The sequence below is a fragment of the Hyperolius riggenbachi genome, chromosome 2, assembly GCF_040937935.1.
Source record: "Hyperolius riggenbachi isolate aHypRig1 chromosome 2, aHypRig1.pri, whole genome shotgun sequence".
Taxonomy (NCBI): Eukaryota; Metazoa; Chordata; class Amphibia; order Anura; family Hyperoliidae; genus Hyperolius; species Hyperolius riggenbachi.
In genome coordinates, this window is record NC_090647.1 from 338,235,590 (window position 1) to 338,257,238 (window position 21,649).

The 21,649-nt window shown below is 42.5% G+C and overlaps 1 protein-coding gene across 3 annotated transcripts in view; it reads right to left on the minus strand.

Annotated features, from left to right (window-relative positions):
• Window positions 1-21,649, minus strand: part of LOC137546677 (tubby-related protein 1-like) — a 53,588-nt gene that overhangs the window by 29,745 nt on the left and 2,194 nt on the right. For all 3 annotated transcript variants that reach the window (XM_068269421.1, XM_068269419.1, XM_068269418.1), the window contains exons 2-3: window positions 8,789-8,894; window positions 6,494-6,634 (exon numbers count right to left, since the gene is read on the minus strand). In XM_068269421.1, the coding sequence (XP_068125522.1) occupies window positions 6,494-6,634; window positions 8,789-8,894 (247 nt within the window). The remainder of the gene's footprint in view (window positions 1-6,493; window positions 6,635-8,788; window positions 8,895-21,649) is intronic.

The following is a 21,649-nucleotide window of genomic DNA, read 5'->3' on the forward strand; positions in this document are numbered from 1 at the left end:
CACTAGGGCCGAATCTGAGCCCAATCGGCAGCGTTTCCCCACATGCGAGTTGGAAACTCTGCCTATACTTTCAATTGTTTTCCATCTGAATTGCACAGTGTTGAATGTACACAGCAGGCTGTTGATTGCAATTCTGTAAAAAAAAACACAAATTGCACTTGTGGAAAAACAAAACCCCAATTAGCTTTTCAATCGCGGTGCTGTTGGGATCCGCAAAACGTGAGTGATATGGTTTTCGGATTGAATTGCAACAAGTGGTAAAGGGCTCTTAAAGAGAAACCGTGACCAAGGATTGAACTTCATCACAATCAGTAGCTGATACAACCTGTTCCAAGAGAAATCTTATCCTTTTCTCAAACGGATCATCAGGGGGCTCTGTATGGCTGTTATTGTGTTGAAGCCCTTCCCACAGTGTGATGTCAGTACCATGGTGCTGACATCACACTCTGGGAGCCTTGTTGCATTGTGGGAAATAACAGCTGTTTCCAACTGCCAAAAAAGCAAGCTGCGGCTACTTCCACTGACATCACCTGATAGCAGTAAAAATGTCATCATATTATAAATGTCAGAATGTAAATAAGGGAGAGGAAAGATTTTACACTGGGCAAACATTCACTAAATCATTTATACATAATTATTGTAAAAATTAAGCACTTTTGTTCATTACGTTATTTTCACTGGAGTTCCTCTTTAAAGAGAACCCGAGGTGTGTTTAAAGAATGTTATCTGCATACAGAGGCTGGATCTGCCTATACAGCCCAGCCTCTGTTGCTATCCCAAACCCCACTAAGGTCCCCCTGCACTCTGCAATCCCTCATAAATCACAGCCATGCTGTGAGGCTGTGTTTACATCTGTAGTGTCAGTCTCAGCTGCTCCCCCGACTCCTGCATAGCTCCGGTCCCTGCCCCCGTCCCTTCCCTCTAATCAGCAGGGAGGGAAGGGATGCAGGCGGGGACCGGAGTTCTGCAGGAGGCGGGGAGAGCAGCAGACTGACACTATAGAGATAAACACAGCCAGCTCTGACAAGCTGTTTGTCAGCAGTGTGGCTGTGATTTATGAGGGATTGCAGAGTGCAGGGGGACCTTAGGGGGGTTTGGGATAGCAACAGAGGCTGGGCTGTATAGGCAGATCCAGCCTCTGTATGCAGATAATATTCTTCAAACCCACCTCGGGTTCTCTTTAACGCAAACTTGTAGCGAAAATAAACATATGATATAATGAATTGTATGTGTAGTACAGCTAAGAAATATAACATTAGTAGCAAAGGTCTCTTGTCTCATTTTGTTTCTAGTACAGTAAGAGTTAAGAAACTTCAGTTGTAATCTACGTATGCAAAAGAGATTCTCTGAGCTCTCCATCCCAACTCTGAGCTCTCCATTCCAACAGTCCTGTTTTCTACCAATGTAATTACCAATGTAATTGACAGAGAAAACACACACAATGGGCAGTATTATGCTGCAAGGTGTCAGGGTTTTTTTTTTGCAGGCGAAAAACACATTCAAGTGTGAACTAGCCCATTGATTAATGTAAGTTCAGTTTAAATGCATTTTTATGTGCAGAAAATGCGCAAGAAAATAGACAAGTCTGGCCCCTGCCTCAGTGATATCAATTCTCTAACACTTCATCACACACTCCAGAGTAGGAGGGTTGTTTATTTATGTAAACAATGCAAAGGACATTCCAGTGAATAAAAACAGGACCAATATTAGTGATGTAAGTGCATTTCATATTTGACTGGATCCTCATTTTGAAACATTTTAACCGCACCTAAGTCTAAATATACTGTCCCTTTAAGACTCCATTTGCCACCCTCACACAAACATATCAGGGCCCATTGCTGAGCCATAATTTTGTGTTTTTAATACAGATTAAATAAAGATAATGTATTTTAGAGCTGATTTTCCAATTTTTGTTTTGTTTATTTCAAGAAATGTATTTTCATATTGGACAAAAATTATTGTATGCATGACTATGTTTTTTAGGTATGCTGTGCAGCTGATTTACAAGCGTATGCATAAACTAAAGTAACCAGCAAGCAAACTGCCTGATGTAACCAGTTGGAATTATTGTCCCATTTAAAGGGTAAATGGAATGATGAATTAAAAAAAAAAGTTAGATACTCACTTCAGTAGTGGATGGTCCAGACACTTTCTGATTCTTCTACAGCCCACCATTCCAGCCTTTTTACCTATTCGAATCAGGGAGTCAAATAGGTTTCTTCTGGCCGCAAGCACGGCCATGGACAAGCAAATCTGGACTGGGCATGCACAAGTAAGTTCTGCACATGCCCAGTAGAACAAAGCACTCGTGCAGAGAAGAAAAAAAATTATGCATGAGCAACTTTGTTCAATTGGGCATGCTCAGACTGGATGTGAAGCTCCGCAGCTGGGAGTGCAGCCAGGAGCTGAAGAGGAACCCTGAGCTGGAATGGTGGGCTGTACAAGGATCCAGGAGGCCCCAGGACACACACACACACACACACACACACACACACTCTTCAGGAGTGCTTGAAAGTATGAGCTTGGTTGCTCAGGACAACTGCTTTAAGTATTTTTCCTGTTCACTTTGTACTTGCTAGTACTAGTGTACTTTAGGGGACCCAGCGGGATTCCCCATAGACTAACGCCGCTAACACACTCACTGTTAAAAATTAATTGATACTGAGTACTAGGCCCCGGATGCAGCAAGTCATTTTTCCCTCGCTGCCCTGAGATGCTCTTGGCTGCTGATTGACTTATTGAGTGAAGAGTAAAAAAAAAAAGCTTTAAGACAGGAGCGGGAGCATCTGTGGGGAATCCCATGGGGTCTAAAGTAGACCAGCACCTGCTTGTTTTTGTAATTCAGCATCATCTTGGTGAAAGTGCTATATCTTTCTACACTTACTGTACCACAAACATCTGTGTCTGTCGAAGTCAGATTTACAGGATCTTCTAAAAAAAATTAGCATATTGTGATAAAGTTCATTATTTTCTGTAATGTACTGATAAACATTAGACTCATATATTTTAGATTCAAATACACACAACTGAAGTAGTTCAAGCCTTTTATTGTTTTATTATTGATGATTTTGGCATACAGCTCATGAAAAGCCAAATTTCCTATCTTAAAAAATTAGCATATTTCATCCGACCAATAAAAGAAAAGTGTTTTTAAAACAAAAAAAAGTCAACCTTCAAATAATTATGTTCAGTTATGCACTCAATACTTGGTCGGGAATCCTTCTGCAGAAATGACTGCTTCAATGCGGCATGGAGGCAATCAGCCTGTGGCACTGCTCAGGTGTTATGGAGGCCCAGGATGCTTCGATAGCGGCCTTAAGCTCATCCAGAGTGTTGGGTCTTGCGTCTCTCAACTTTCTCTTCACAATATCCCACAGATTCTTTATGGGGTTCAGGTCAGGAGAGTTGGCAGGCCAATTGAGCACAGTAATACCATGGTCAGTAAACTATTTACCAGTGGTTTTGGCACTGTGAGCAGGTGCCAGGTCGTGCTGAAAAATGAAATCTTCATCTCCATAAAGCTTTTAACCTCTTGACGACCAGCTAACGCCGATTGGCGTAAACTGGTCGTCTGCGGGTTACCATGGAAACGGCCGCTCGATCGAGCGGCCTTTCCATGTCAGTTCACGGAGGGTGTCTCCGTGAACAGCCGGAGAGCCACCGATCGCAGCTCTCCGGCAAAATGTAAACAGGCGGGGAAGAAATCCCCGCTGTTTACATCATACGGCGCTGCTGCGCAGCAGCGCCGTAAGGCAGATCGGCGATCCCCGGCCTCTGATTGGCCGGGGATCGCCGGCATATGATAGGCTGAAGCCTATCCTTCAATGCGCAGGACGGAACTCCGTCCTGCGCATTACGGAGAGAGGGAGGGAGGGAGGTAAGGAGCGTGAGGGCAGAAATGGCTGCGGAGGGGGGCTTTGAGAAGCCCCCCCCCCCGCAAAACGCAGATGGCCGGCGGCGATCAGACCCCCCCAGCAGGACATCCTCCTAGTGGGGAAAAAAGGGGGGTAGTCTGATCGCCCTGCTGGACTCCTGATCGGTGCTGCGGGCTGTAGAGCCCACGCAGCACCGATCAGTGTAAAATCCACTGGTCGGCAAGTGGTTAAGCAGATGGAAGCATGAAGTGCTCCAAAATCTCCTGATAGCTAGTTGCATTGACCCTGCCCTTGTTAAAACACAGTGGACCAACACCAGCAGCTGATATGGCACCCCAGACCATCACTGACTGTGGGTACTTGACACTGGACTTCAGGCATTTTGGCATTTCCCTCTCCCCAGTCTTCCTCCAGACTCTGGCACCTTGATTTCCGAATGACATGCAAAAGTTGCTTTCATCCGAGTACTTTGGACCACTGAACAACAGTCCAGTGCTGCTTCTCGGAAGCCCAGGTCAGGCGCTTCTGCCGCTGTTTCTGGTTCAAAAGTGGGTTAATGCTTCCATCTGCTGAAAAGCTTTATGGAGATGAAGATTTCATTTTTCAGCATGACCTGGCACCTGCTCACAATGCCAAAACCACTGGTAAATGGTTTACTGACCATGGTATTACTGTGCTCAATTGGTCTGCCAACTCTCCTGACCTGAACCCCATAGATAATCTGTGGTATATTGTGAAGAGAAAGTTGAGAGACGCAAGACCCAACACTCTGGATGAGCTTAAGGCCGCTAGCGAAGCATCCTGGGCCTCCATAACACCTGAGCAGTGCCACAGGTTGATTGCCTCCATGCCACGCCGCATTGAAGCAGTCATTTCTGCAAAAGGATTCCCAACCAAGTATTGAGTGCATAACTGAACATAATTATTTGAAGGTTGACTTTTTTGTTTTAAAAACACTTTTCTTTTATTGGTCGGATGAAATATGCTAATTTTTTGAGATAGGAAATGTGGGTTTTCATGAGCTGTATGCCAAAATCATCAATATTAAAACAATAAAAGGCTTGAACTACTTCAGTTGTGTGTATTTGAATCTAAAATATATGAAAGTCTAATGTTTATGAGCACATTACAGAAAAAAATTAACTTTATCACAATATGCTAATTTTTTGAGAAGATCCTGTATATGCCAACTGATGCATTTCAGTATTGCAATATTCAACAATTCCTGGGGAGGCTCCAGAAATGTTTCAGTGGAAGGTGGACTACTAAGCTAGTGGGATAGCTGCACTGTCACTAGCCAGTAAATGTATGGGGATGCTGTGCCAATGCTCTGGCAATTCATACAAATACTATAGCACCAGAAAGCCCCTTGCTTCCTTTGAGCAGCAGTTTACTGAAATGGTTTGTGTCAGCATAATGTAGAAATGCCTATGTTCATTTTATGAATCCATATTTCAGTCATTGATAATTCCAACATCTATGCTCTTTCTTATGATAAATGTAAATACAGAAGTGGCCACTCAAACTCCGAACAAATGTCAAGCAGCCTGTTTTGGATCCAGAGGGATCCTTCCTAAAGCACATATAAATATATACAGTGGAATGGCCAAGTATAAAGAAATAAACATGAAAGATGGGTATTGCGTTATTATAAGCACAACAGACAGGGTAGAAATGTAGAATAATGTGTATGCACATTTTCCCTTGTTCGCCTATCAATCAATCGGTTAATTCCTTTTCTGTTACAAAGTCACTGTTGGTAAGAGGTGGCCCACAGCGAAACACTAAATAGCTAGATGACTTCACTTCCCAACAAAAGTAGTGTTTCACTTCAACTGGAGTGAGCGGTATATGGAGGCTGCCATATTTATTTACTTTTAAGGAATACTAGTTGCCTGGCGGCCCTGCTGGTCTGTTCGGCTGCAGTAGTGTCTGAATCAGACCAGAAATGAGCATGCAAATAATCTTGTCAGATCTGATAATAATGTCAGAAACACCTAATATGCTGCATGCTTGTTCAGGGCCTATGGCTAAAAGTATTAGAGGCAGAGGATTAGCAGAATAACCAGGCAACTAGTATTGCTTAAAATGAAATAATTATGGCAGCCTCCATATACCTCTCACTTTAAGGGCGTGTTCACACCTAGGGCGTTTTTGCTGTTTTTTAAGCTCCGGCGATTTTTCAAAATCGCCTTAAAAGCGTTTGTGCAATGATTTCTCATGGGGCAGTTCATATCAGTGCGTTGCGTCTGCTTTCCGCTGACCAAAGCACTGCCTGTACTATTTTGGGGTGATTTTGCTACAATGGAAGGTACATGAAACGAGCAAAATGCTCAAAAAGCGTTGTATGTGGCGATTGCGTTCACACTTTTAAGAATAAATACAGTGTATTTATTATTTTCCAGGTCAAAGCGAAAAAACAAATCTCTCTGCAAAAACGCTTTGAAAAAGCACTATACACAAAATCGTAGCGCACAGTTAAACGCTGGGAGGGAAAAAAATCGTGCACAAATCGCAAAATGCGTCCGTCAGCAATTTCGATTTTAGATGTGAACAAAGCCTAGCAGCCCTACTCTGTTGGTCATTATGAAAACATTGAATATAACATTTTAGCTTGCCTGCTTTTTGTTTGGAATTTTTTGTGGCACTAAAATTTGATATTGTAGTCTCCTTTTTGTCTTCAGTAGAAGTCTTTGACTTTTTCTTTACTTCTTTCTCATCAGCATCTTCATCTTTCTTCTTTTTTGTTTTCTTTGCAGCTTAAAATACAAAAATAAACTATTTTAAGACATAAAAAATATCATGTAACCAATTTGCATATTTATTTACTAACTGTTTTTTTATTTATTGGGCACCGGGCAGTACACATGGTAGCTGAATGGTTAGTACTCACATCATGTAGCTTTGTTCAGGTGGATTCCTACCAAGAGCACTATTTGCATTGCATTTGTATGTTTTGTTTACATTGGTTTGTATGTGTATTTACACTGGTTTGCACTTGGTGAGCCTTTTAATTCCAAAAAAACATTCAAGCAGTTTCACTAGCTTACCCATATATCTGGCTTGGTATGTGTTAATAACATTGCATTCTGAACCCCTATTATTTAGCGGGTAAATTGGGCACAAAGTGTGCCTGGTGAATTGGGCACCGCCATATTGGTGCAGACTGTGTAATGCGGGCACCGGAGTTGCACTATTGTATAGCTTAAAGAGGAACTCCGGTGAAAATAATGTAATAAAAAAAGTGCTTCATTTTTACAATAATTATGTATAAATGATTTAGTCAGTGTTTGCTCATTGTAAAATCTTTCCTCTCCCAGATTCACATTCTGACATTTATTACATGGTGACATTGTTACTGTGGGCAGGTTATTTAGCTGTTTCTAGCTGTTAGACAGCTGTAAACAGCCAGTTCCTGTCTGTGAACATTGTTACATTGTGGCAGTTTGCCAGGAGTACCGCGGTATTCAGAGCCTCTTGTAGGAGGGGTTTCAGCACAAAATCAGTCACACAGCGCCCCCTGATGGTCTGTTTGTGAAAATCATTCTATTTCTCATGTAAAAGGGAGTATCAGCTACTGATTGGGATAAAGTTCAATTCTTGGTTGGAGTTTCTCTTTAACCCCGGCGGCTAGCAGCGTTAACTAGGGCTGGAGTTAGCAGGACTGCTGAAACCATGTTTCAGTCAGAACATTAATTTGTTTAAAGAGAATCTGTATTGTTAAAATCGCACAAAAGTAAACATACCAGTGCGTTAGGGGACATCTCCTATTACCCTCTGTCACAATTTCGCCGCTCCTCGCCGCATTAAAAGTGGTTAAAAACAGTTTTAAAAAGTTTGTTTATAAACAAACAAAATGGCCACCAAAACAGGAAGTAGGTTGATGTACAGCATGTCCACACATAGAAAATACATCCATACACAGGCAGGCTGTATACACCCTTCCTTTTGAATCTCAAGAGATCATTTGTGTGTTTCTTTCCCCCTTCTGCTCTCATGCACTGAAGTTTCAGGCTGCTCTTTTCTTCCTGCAAACAGCTTTGCCCTTGTCTGAATTTCCTCAGTATGTGAAAGCCCAGCCAGCTCAGAGGACACTTTATCCAGCTTGTAAAAGATACGAGAGCAGAGAGAAGCTGCATTAATCTAAATATCACACAGGCAGTGTGCAGAGAGGGGCCTGAAAGGGGGAATTCATAGCAGAACCACAACACTGAAGAACTTGGCAGCCTTCCAGACACTGGCCGACAAGTCTGACAGGGGAAAGATACATTGATTTATTACAGAGACTGTGATAGCAGAAAGTGTTGCATTAAGCCAGAACACATTAGAATAGCTTTTGGAACTTGTAGGATGATAAAAAACAGGATGCAATTTTTGTTACGGAGTCTCTTTAAGAGATGGACCTTAACAGACAAAAAATGTCTGATTGGCCATTCAATGTTGACAAAGTTGGTGACCAGCCACAGTTTTCTGACCATTCAGTACTGATGTCATCCATTGGTTTGCTTATTTCTGATGGTCCATCCCTTTATATATTTAAAAGCATTGGCAAATGTAAATGCAATCCAGTTTTGCCAAATGATTCTGCACAGCTAGAATGACAAATACAAAACTATCTTTTTCAAAGCAAAATCAATATAGGTTAAAAAAAAACCCTCTATTTACCACTGTATTTGTAGGGCACAATGGTAGAATTCTAAGATGTGAATGTGAGCAACAGAAAACAAAATATACATAGCAGCCAATGTTTCCAGTTATGGTCCAAGCAAAGCACGATGCAGTATGAATGAACTGGTGTCACAATCAACTTGGATTTTACAATAGTCAATATAAGATTTCTAGTGCTGATCCATGTATAGGAACAGCTGGACCCCCGGTTATCCACGTGTCAAATTCTCTACATTTGTTCTCACCTTGTGATTTTTCTCCAGAGTCTGTGGTTTCTTCTTTTTTCCCCTTTGATTTTTTGTTTTCAGCTTTATTCTTGGAGTCCTTATCGTCTAACTTCTGCTTTGATGTCTGCAATTATCATTATTGGTTAGAACAGTCACAGAATGGCTTTTTATAGCTCATTCATATAAGTAAGTTTGGACAATAATTGGGTATTAAATAAAACAGTGTATTCTGTCCTTCTGTTATCAGATTAACATAGGATTGGTGTTCCTTCATGTGGGTTGACTCACAGTGCCCATGATATGATGGCGCTTTATAAATACAATAAATAAATAATAAAAATAAATAAGCATGTACACTTGTAACAATGTCTGTAATGTAGAAAATCCACAAGACATCTAAAAATATCCCTGCGTTATCAAAGGTCACATTTATAAATTGTAACATGAAACGGGAGATCTCAGTGTTTTTAAATCAACTTTACCTACTACCCATTCTGTGACTGGAATGCTGTTATTTAGAGTCTCTTAGCATAATTCATACAATCCAATGTAAAACAAGTCCAGGTTAGGGATGCTCGGAAAATTCCGCGGAATTATAAATTCCGTGATTCCGGCCGGAATTACGTCAATTCCGATTCCGGTAGTCAAATCGGAATTCCTATTCCTCTCAAACGGAATTCCACGGAAATTTTTTAATTCCGACGGAATTTTCCGGAATGACATAAAAAATCTCTCAATCTCTCTCTCTCTCTCTCTCTCTCTCATCCATCTCATGCAGTAGGGAATTGCAGATTTTCAAAACAGCTTATATACCATAGCTGGGATTTGAACCCAGAACCTAGTGTGTAGTAGGTATCTGTCTTACCCTCTAGACCATGACCCACACTACATGCTAAAGCTGCCGGTAGCATAAACCATACTTCCATTATGATCAATTCGATAGAAAAAGTAGCATGATTAAGGATTTGTACTTTTTGAAAAGCATGCTTATTTATATACCATAGCTGGGATTTGAACCCAGAACCTAGTGTGTAGTAGGTATCTGTCTTACCCTCTAGACCATGACCCACACTACATGCTAAAGCTGCCGGTAGCATAAACCATACTTCCATTATGATCAATTCGATAGAAAAAGTAGCATGATTAAGGATTTGTACTTTTTGAAAAGCATGCTTATTTATATACCATAGCTGGGATTTGAACCCAGAACCTAGTGTGTAGTAGGTATCTGTCTTACCCTCTAGACCATGACCCACACTACATGCTAAAGCTGCCGGTAGCATAAACCATACTTCCATTATGATCAATTCGATAGAAAAAGTAGCATGATTAAGGATTTGTACTTTTTGAAAAGCATGCTTATTTATATACCATAGCTGGGATTTGAACCCAGAACCTAGTGTGTAGTAGGTATCTGTCTTACCCTCTAGACCATGACCCACACTACATGCTAAAGCTGCCGGTAGCATAAACCATACTTCCATTATGATCAATTCGATAGAAAAAGTAGCATGATTAAGGATTTGTACTTTTTGAAAAGCATGCTTATTTATATACCATAGCTGGGATTTGAACCCAGAACCTAGTGTGTAGTAGGTATCTGTCTTACCCTCTAGACCATGACCCACACTACATGCTAAAGCTGCCGGTAGCATAAACCATACTTCCATTATGATCAATTCGATAGAAAAAGTAGCATGATTAAGGATTTGTACTTTTTGAAAAGCATGCTTATTTATATACCATAGCTGGGATTTGAACCCAGAACCTAGTGTGTAGTAGGTATCTGTCTTACCCTCTAGACCATGACCCACACTACATGCTAAAGCTGCCGGTAGCATAAACCATACTTCCATTATGATCAATTCGATAGAAAAAGTAGCATGATTAAGGATTTGTACTTTTTGAAAAGCATGCTTATTTATATACCATAGCTGGGATTTGAACCCAGAACCTAGTGTGTAGTAGGTATCTGTCTTACCCTCTAGACCAGGGGTCCCCAAACATTTTGGGTTGAGGGCCGGGTCAACATACTTCAGACCGCTGGTGGGCCGGAGTAAACATAAAATGATGTAGAAGTCTTTGCGGACCAGACAGTGAAGCATACCCAGGTGACAATCTGCAAGCCAATTGGACAGCAGTGTCACCTGATGTGGAATTTGATTGGAAACCAGCAAAATTTCTGCTTTCTGGCTTCCATGTGGATGGGGGGTGCTGCACTGCTATTCCATATGTGGACCACCAATATTTAAAGATGTAGCTGACTGCATTTATAAGCAATACATTTTCTGTGTGGGGGGCCGGTAAGAAAGCCTTAGGGGGCCACATTAGGCCCGCGGGCCTTAGTTTGAGGACCACTGCTCTAGACCATCAACCACACTCAGGGCCAGGCTTTAGCATGTAGTGTGGTCAGAGGTGGGACAAGGTCCTTCAGCACCCAAGGCTGAGACAGCAAAGTGCGCCCCCCCATCCCTCCCACCCCAGCTGTCACACACTGATTGCTATTACACTAAGAGGTGCCCCAGGCCCCCCCCCCACCCCCAACACCTTAATCTCTACTTATCTGGCTTGCTGTCGCTGCCATGTATCACCTTTTCTTATTTCTTTCTGCTTCAAACACAATTGGGAATGACAGCTGAATGAATTGTGCACCCCCTCCTACACTGCGCCCTGAGGCTGCAGCCTCTCCAGCCTCAGCCTTACTAGTGGGTAAGACAGATACCTATTTCCATGCAGTGTGGTTCATGGTCTAGAGGGTAAGACAGATACCTACTACACACTAGGTCCTGGGTTCAAATCCCAGCTATGGTATATAAGCATGCTTTTCAAAAAGTACAAATCCTTAATCATGCTACTTTTTCTATCGAATTGATCATAATGGAAGTATGGTTTATGCTACCGGCAGCTTTAGCATGTAGTGTGGGTCATGGTCTAGAGGGTAAGACAGATACCTACTACACACTAGGTTCTGGGTTCAAATCCCAGCTATGGTATATAAATAAGCATGCTTTTCAAAAAGTACAAATCCTTAATCATGCTACTTTTTCTATCGAATTGATCATAATGGAAGTATGGTTTATGCTACCGGCAGCTTTAGCATGTAGTGTGGGTCATGGTCTAGAGGGTAAGACAGATACCTACTACACACTAGGTTCTGGGTTCAAATCCCAGCTATGGTATATAAGCTGTTTTGAAAATCTGCAATTCCCTACTGCATATGAGAGAGAGAGAGAGAGAGAGAGAGAGAGAGAGAGAGAGAGAGAGAGAGAGAGAGAGAGAGAGAGAGAGAGAGAGAGAGAGAGAGAGAGAGAGAGAGAGAGAGAGAGAGAGAGAGAGAGAGAGAGAGAGAGAGAGAGAGAGAGAGAGAGAGAGAGAGAGAGAGAGAGAGAGAGAGAGCCTTAAAACTGGTTCCCATCCTCACCTCCATCTACGCCAAGTCCCTATGTGAAGGCAAGGTCCTTGCATGCTTCAAGAAGTGCACCATCATCCCTGTACCTAAAAAGCAAGGTGTCTCCAACCTCAACAACTTCAGGCCCATGGCCCTAACATCTGTTGTCATGAAGACCCTTGAAAGATTGATCCTGTCCCTTCTTAAATACTCGACATTTGGCCCTCCTGGATCTGGTCCAGTTTGCGTATATAGCAAACAGGTCCACTGATGACACCATCAACATTTGCCTGGAGCTAATCATTGACCACCTGGAGAGACCGGACTCATATGCAAGTATTCTCCTTCTGGACTTTAGCCCAGTTTTCAATACCATCAGCCCCTGCATTCTACAGGACAACCTCGCCAAACTTGATGTCCACCCCACCCTTTGCTTATGGATTACAGACTTCCTCACAAATAGGTCTCATGTTGTCAATCTTTCCTCTAAACCAAGAGTCACCAACACTAACTGGAGCCCAACAAGGCTGTGTCTTATCACTGATCCTGTCTACCCTCTACACAAATAACTGCATATCAACAATATCAACAGCAAACTCAGATCAGCTGAAAGGATCACTGGAAAACCGTTTCCCCACTGGATTTCCTTCACAAGTCCAGACTGTGCTCCAGAGAAATGAATATTGCCAATGACCCGTCGCACCCAAGCTACAATTTCTTTAGCTGGTTCCTATCAGGCCAGAGGTTTTGAGCCATCTCTACCTGGACTAAAAGGCATAGAAACACTTTTTCCCCCTCTGTTGTCAATCTCATGAACTGTCTACACGGCCCCACCCCCACGCGTTTATACCCCCCCCCTTTCCCCCTTGGGCTGAGGCCGCAGTTTCTGCATCCTGGTTGTTATTGCTACGGATAAAGTATTTATGGACACTCTTTGTAAGCCTGCTCATGTGTGCTGTTCATTGCGTACTGTCTTCTTACTTTGAGCCCTGTATCTTCCCTGTATGTGACAAAACCAATTCCAGGTACAACCCATCATGCTTAGCAAATAAAACTTATTCTGATATTGACAGAAATGGTACCTGTTAAGCTTGGGGGTGTAATCTCCACAGTCAGCATACAACACATAAGCTGACGTGAAGGAGGTACACACACCAGCACAAGGGATCAGGATATCCCCAGTTTAGTGGAGGAGAGGACTGACTCCAATAGGAGATTGTGGTGCACAGAGCCGGTGCAGATCTGAACAGCCACAAACACTTTCGTAATAACGTCTCAGCGCAAAGTAGCGCTGAGCGCATAAACCAGGACTGAGGAGATCAGGACAGGTAGACAGAATGAACGCTTGCTAGCTAGCGATTACTTAGCGACAGCAAGCGTCCAAAACCAGACAGACTGGAATGAGGCAGCCAATGCGTTGCGGCGATGGCGTGCCTCACAAAGACAGGACAGGAGAGACAGGAAATAGCAGGATCGAGATAGATGAACGTAACACAGATAAATATACAATAAGTATGTTTTCCTAGCGTATTACAATTACAGCTATCAATGAAACTATTCGTAACGTCTGACTAACATATGTATATATTGGCAATGAACCGATATATGACATAAGCAGGAACTCTGACTAAGACTGAAGTAATACAGGGAACAGGACTCAGAAGGATTCGCTATCTCTTCGCAGAGATGAACGCAATCCACAAACAGGACCAGGAACAGGATTCAGAAGGATTCGTTATCTCTTCGCAGAGATGAACGCAATCCACAAACAGGACCAGGAACAGGATAACTAGCTCAGCACGGGTGTTCACGATACGCGCAAACTACCAAAACGTGCTGGAAAACTAACTGAACACAGGAAATAAACAGTTCGTGTACGTATATATCAGCGACACTGATATATTAACGTAACACGAATACAAGGAAAATAACAAAATGCGCAAGTATGCGTATATATTGGCGATGAACCAATATATGACACAAGACAAGCAAGTAGCAACTTCTAGAACAAGAGCAGAACTAGGAGGACTCGCTGACCCCTTCGCAGGAGTCAGCGCAGTCCACACGGACCAGGAACGAGGTGGGGCACGAGCAGAGTAACAGATAGAGTCTGAAACTATGATAGCCCATGAGACATTGCAGGAAGCAGTTCTTTATACTGAGGTCATCCAATGGGAGCAGACCTGCAGATTCCCACACAAGTGAATGGTAATTAATCACAGGCTGATAGCAGGAAAAGGCAGACAATGATATGCAGCCTGCAGGAAAGGGACCGCCCCTCCACTGCAGCAGACAATGTTTGTTTACACAAAAGCATATTAAACTGTCATTAACTTCAGAGCGACTGCAGATGGAATCAGCAACTAGTTTAAGTGCAAACCAAACTATGCAAGCAAATGCATGTAATGACATTAGAACTGTTTGGTTTGCAATACCACTGCAGTCAGCAGTAAACGCTGCAGAAGCGATCATAACAGTACCCCCTCCCTTAAACGCGGCCTCTGGACGCCTATGAAAACTGACATATTTCTCCTGAACCACCCAAACCAAAAAATCAGAAGTGGGAAATCCAGCAAACTGATCTGACTGAAAATTCATGAAGGTCGGATCCGTCCGACAAAACCAAATTCCCAAATCAGTCTCACCAAAACTAGACCAATTGGAACCAGAACCTACCGAACCATGCCCGTCAGCACTACAAGCCTCAGTGTGATACCCATCAGAACCACGACTTCCAGAGAAAAGCCCCCAGAAACTCTCTGAGCGATACCCACCGCCTTCCCGGGACTGTCCAAAAACGCCAAAGCCTTTGCAATGCCCACCGGAACTGTCCCCACCAACACAAAACCCACCGTTGAACCAGTCCAAGGTACCAGGACAAGTTTCCTCAGAGATCTCCCAGAACACTTGGAAGCTCCAAACAGATCCCCACAGGTCAGAACGCCCCTTAGGCTCACATGGAGAACCATCAAGAACCCCTATGGAACCCAGGGCAACTCTAGAGTCAGGGTCACAAGGACAAACATCAAGATCAGGGTTTTTAGGGACCAGAACCATCTCCGGGCATGCAGGCCAACCGGCAACATCAGAACATGTCTCCACTAGGGAAGCGTGTGAGCACGCCAACACAGACACACTTGGGCATTCTGGCATACGAAGCACATCTGGGCACACTGGCACAAGAGAGACTTCTGGGCATGTCAAGGAACTGCAAACCTCAAAGTCAGTCAAGGTAGGAACGAAACCAGGACTGGGCAAAAAAAAATCATCATGACTAGACTTCACAGTTACTGGATTGTCACTAAAAAATGCAGGATTAGACTTAGATGTCTCTGATTCCAGCAAAGTTATTAACAAATCATGTTCAGGGGCATTTACAAGACAGGACAAATCTTCTGATGTATGCACCGAACTAGACAGGGTTCCCATAACTTCTTCTGGACTAGACAGAGACTCATCAAATACACTGGATTGGAGCTCATGAAGGGCTGCAAAACAAGTCAGTAGTGCAGCAATCCCCACTGAACTAGGCAAAACTGAGTAACTCACTGGACAGGAAGGGGACTCAGGAATTTCTGCCACACCGGCCAGAGAACCAGAATTTTCCAGGATACAGGGCTGGGTTTCAGAAACACTCATTAACCCGGACTGAAATTCTGAGATTTCTATTATTTTTTCCAGCGAGTCAGAATTATCCATGTTACAGGGCAAGACTTTTGAAACATTCAGAGGACAGGGCTGGAGTTCCTCGGCTGTTACAACACTGGAGAGGGACTCAACAACATTGGTTAAATCAGACTGTGTACAGGGCAAGGTATCTGACACACTTGCTGACGAGGACAATATTTCAATGGCTTCTGCTTCGCTGGGCAGAAATTCATCAAGTTTTATTAGAGCAGACTGTAATTCCAAAACAGCTGCTAGACAAGTGAATATTACTGTAACACCAACTGAGGTAAGCAGTGCCTCAGACTGTTCTGCTAGAGGGTTTGAAGTATCCCAAGTACTGGGTGAAGCATAAGACTCTGTGACCACAGCTTCACTGGACAGGATCACCGAACAGTCTACATTGCAGGGCAAAACCATGGAAGCACCTGCTGGACAGCATAATGATTCTGTGACCTGAGTTTCATTGGAGAGATCTACTGCACAATTCATGGTACAGGGCAAGTTCACTGGAACATTTTCTGAACACGGTAATAATTCTGCGATTTCGGACTCACATAGCAGACGCTGTGAGTTATTCATGAGACTAGAGTGAGGTGTAGAAACAGGAAGATCAAAACACAATGTTTGCGCATCTAAATCACCATTCAATTGTGAAATTGGAAAATTCAGATGTTGGGGTTCTGAGATTTCTGGACAGGATTGCTGGGACTCAGAAACTGATGTAGTGCATCTATTGGCATCTGCTGGATCAGACAGGAGTTGAACTTTATTAACACAGGTAATTTCTGCAGAAGTATTTGCAGAGACAGGCAAGATTTTTCTGGTGTCTGTTTCACTGAACAAAGACTCATGAGTACTGGCTAAGCTGGACTCAGAAGTCAGCAGGACCTCTGGGTCCTCTGCTGAGAAATTTGTGCATGGCAAGATTAAGGAAGTATTAGTAATTTCTGTCTTACTGGGAAGTAACACTGAGTTATCCATGGTACAGGGTGGAATTACAGGAACTTCAATTTCACACAAAAGGAGCTCTGAATCACTCGCTGAATCAGCCAAAGGTGCTGAAGCAGGCGAGTCCTCAGGAACTGAGGAAGTGGAACAATCTCCACTAGACAGTGTGTCTTCCCTGGTATCAACTGATTGAATCGCATAAAAATCGTCCAGAATCATTCTCCACACATCGATCAATGGAGCCACAAAGTCATACCCACACACACCGGTTTTTATTAGGTTATAGGCAGACTTAATGCATGCATTCAATACTAATTCACTCTTTGCACTGTAAAACTGACAAAATGAACTTGCATCTTTCTTCCATTCATAGACCAGGGCTTCCATCTCTCCTTTCTCAAATGGAGGATCCCATGCATATTTAACAGCTGAGCATTCCGGCTGATCATAGTTTGCAAACGTGTTAGTGGCAGAAACATACATTGGGTTATTTAGCAGGTAATTGGCCGATTTCTTATTCCTAAGGATTTCCAATACCTGTAGCAAGTGTTGAACTGTAGTGTATGCAAATTTCCCTTGCTGCACGAATAAATTGATCTGTTCAATACTCTGTAATATATCTTCATAATCATATTCAGATAATTCATTTAAACAAGAACTTTTATTTTCCCTGGCTAGCAATGAAAGTTCATTAGTAGTTTCATAGGTCCATTTGACTCCCCTGAATGGTGACTGAATTTCATTATCTGCTACTGGCGGAGTCTCATTACAGATCTGATGCGCAGTCGCCAAGGGCAACGACTCCGCTGATTGTAATGCTTTTCTTTTGGAGCGTTTACGTTTGGCTTTAGACCCTGCTGCCTTAGCAGAAGAAAAGTTATCAGAACAATTATCTGCTTGCTGATTATTTTTGTAGGCAGTAGAAGGAGCAGCTGATTGACAAGCTGCCAGGAGCTTATCAAAAGGGCTAGGCAAATCGGTTTTGCGCAGCCAGTTATGGATCACAAACGCTAGAAATTCCAGTGGTCTTTCTTTTAAATTGGTATGATCCAAGACATCGTAGGCCCACTGAAACAATCTTCCCTTAAATAAAACATAAACTAGCTGGGGGGCCCACGTTGAAACAGGAGTAGCCTGGAGCTCAGGATTGGCCAGGAACCTGGCACATTCAGAAAAAAACTCATTTTCTGTTTCAGAATTGAGCTTCTCAAATTTCTTAAAGGAACAGGAACCATAACAAACAGTGTCATTTTTGCTGGGAACCCCCCCCACAATGGGGATTGGTAATGGGGCTATCATAATGTTAAGCTTGGGGGTGTAATCTCCACAGTCAGCATACAACACATAAGCTGACGTGAAGGAGGTACACACACCAGCACAAGGGATCAGGATATCCCCAGTTTAGTGGAGGAGAGGACTGACTCCAATAGGAGATTGTGGTGCACAGAGCCGGTGCAGATCTGAACAGCCACAAACACTTTCGTAATAACGTCTCAGCGCAAAGTAGCGCTGAGCGCATAAACCAGGACTGAGGAGATCAGGACAGGTAGACAGAATGAACGCTTGCTAGCTAGCGATTACTTAGCGACAGCAAGCGTCCAAAACCAGACAGACTGGAATGAGGCAGCCAATGCGTTGCGGCGATGGCGTGCCTCACAAAGACAGGACAGGAGAGACAGGAAATAGCAGGATCGAGATAGATGAACGTAACACAGATAAATATACAATAAGTATGTTTTCCTAGCGTATTACAATTACAGCTATCAATGAAACTATTCGTAACGTCTGACTAACATATGTATATATTGGCAATGAACCGATATATGACATAAGCAGGAACTCTGACTAAGACTGAAGTAATACAGGGAACAGGACTCAGAAGGATTCGCTATCTCTTCGCAGAGATGAACGCAATCCACAAACAGGACCAGGAACAGGATTCAGAAGGATTCGTTATCTCTTCGCAGAGATGAACGCAATCCACAAACAGGACCAGGAACAGGATAACTAGCTCAGCACGGGTGTTCACGATACGCGCAAACTACCAAAACGTGCTGGAAAACTAACTGAACACAGGAAATAAACAGTTCGTGTACGTATATATCAGCGACACTGATATATTAACGTAACACGAATACAAGGAAAATAACAAAATGCGCAAGTATGCGTATATATTGGCGATGAACCAATATATGACACAAGACAAGCAAGTAGCAACTTCTAGAACAAGAGCAGAACTAGGAGGACTCGCTGACCCCTTCGCAGGAGTCAGCGCAGTCCACACGGACCAGGAACGAGGTGGGGCACGAGCAGAGTAACAGATAGAGTCTGAAACTATGATAGCCCATGAGACATTGCAGGAAGCAGTTCTTTATACTGAGGTCATCCAATGGGAGCAGACCTGCAGATTCCCACACAAGTGAATGGTAATTAATCACAGGCTGATAGCAGGAAAAGGCAGACAATGATATGCAGCCTGCAGGAAAGGGACCGCCCCTCCACTGCAGCAGACAATGTTTGTTTACACAAAAGCATATTAAACTGTCATTAACTTCAGAGCGACTGCAGATGGAATCAGCAACTAGTTTAAGTGCAAACCAAACTATGCAAGCAAATGCATGTAATGACATTAGAACTGTTTGGTTTGCAATACCACTGCAGTCAGCAGTAAACGCTGCAGAAGCGATCATAACAGTACCATTTGGAGGAAAGTGAAGTTGTGGGACTGCTGCTATCCTTCTGATTGTGTAAGGTACCCAAAATACAACTTTAAAGGGCCCTGCAGTAATAGCCTATAGGTGCGTACACACGCACTACACAAGCCAGCGGATCGTTCAAGAACAGCCTTATCAGTCCGCATGTCTGCTGAAAGTCCGCCCAGCGGGAGGGTCCGACGGACCCATCGTTGGCTTCTGTAGTGCGTGTGTACGCACCTTATGACCTACTGTGAGTTCAGATTAACTGATAATTCAAACCTGTAGTAATTTAAACATTTAAAATGTACGCAATTCTGTCCACATCTTATTATAAATTAATTCCTCTAGTTTCTACAGTGTTTTTTAACTCAAGAAGTTTTGGGTGTTCCTATTGTTCATGTTGCATATGTTGTGACTGGGTCTGATTCGTGGCGAGACCTAACTTGTGAATTTTGCTCACTCATCCCTAGTGTGACCCATACAAAAAGGCTGCCACTGCAATGAAAATTTAGACATCTAGCCATTGGAACCTGCATGACACTGAAGAAAATCCGACCAATAATTGAACTTTATCCCAATCAGTAGCTGATACCCCTTTTACATGATAAATATATTCCTTTTCACAAACAGACCATCACGGGACGCTGTATGGCTGATATTGTGGTGAAACCCCTCCCACAAAGAAATTCTGAGTACAGTACTCTTGGCAATTTCCTGTCTGTGAACCCTGTTGCACTGTGGGAACTGGGAAATAGCTGTTTAAAGCTGTTTCCAACTGCCAAAACAGCAAGCAGCAGCTACATCACTTGCCAGCAGTAAAAATGTCACCATGTGATAAATGTCAGAATATAAATCAGGGATTTAAAAGATTTTACAATGGGCAAACTGACTAAATCATTTATACATAATTATTGTTAAAATTAAGCACTTTTTTATTACATTATTTTCACTGGAGTTCCTCTTTAAAGGCCACTAAGCTATGATTCAGCTACCAGAAGCTGAAATGCCAGTTATGAGAGGATTGGCTAATGCTGATTGTATTTTATGAATGTACATTCTAACTCTCAACAATGAGGGAGAAAAAGAGGATGGGCAGGCACACAGAACGTGACATGAACAGAACAGGCACTAAAAGACTGTCCATCCATGTTGTAATCTTCGATATGCTGAGTGTTCTCAATGCAAACTGAGATTCAGTAATGCATAAACAAAGGAGAGAAGAGTCCAGCTTAGCACTAATCAGATGTTTTATTGCCAACAAAGAGCAAATGCATATGAAAATCCATATATACAATTAAGTGCAATACTTATCCTGACAAGTTGGGGGTGCAAGATGTGGCAGTGGTTGCCAGCACCCCAAATAGTACCAAGCTGCACTCTTCTCTATACATTCTATCTCTTCTTGATTATTGTTTTATTGCACTCTGGTAATGAGTAGAGATGAGAGAATATGGCTATTGTTTTTCAAAAGTTTCACACTCTTGCAGATGGGACTGTTATATATGATGGACATGGCCAAAGACATTTTCATGAAATGTAATGAAGTCAATTATCATGATAAAATATATTTTTGTAAACGTTTTCATTTTTACAGAATTCTCTATCTTGTGAAAATCTGATATATTCTCATGAACTTTTCAAAATGTTAAATTACAATGTGAAAATGACTTAAAGAGGATCTTTACTGTACTGTATATACCTTAATGAATACAATTCCTTATTTTTACAATATTCCGTTATAAATTATTTAGTCAGTGTTTGCCCATCGAAAAAAAAAATGTTTCTATGTGAAGTGGGCAGGGACATCACATGAACAAGCAAGAGGGCTCTGGGGGAGAAAGCTGCATGGCATCATAGCATAGGCTAAACATTACTGGGAGAGCAGGTATACATGTAGCAATATACAGCAATACATACATATAAGAATTGTGCCTGACGCTGAAAAAAAAGGATAAATAAAGAATTTTAATAAAATTTAAAATTGTGAGCCTTATTTCTTCTATCCTATAAGTTCCTATGCCTGTTCTAATGTGCTCTGGCTTACTGCAGCCTTTTCTAGTTGCACTGTCTCTGTAATAAATCTTATCTTCTTTCCTCTGTCGGCTCTGTTGGGCTCAGGCTGGAATGTGTGGAATGTGCAGCACTGCTTGTGATAGGCAGAAGCTTTACACACCCTCT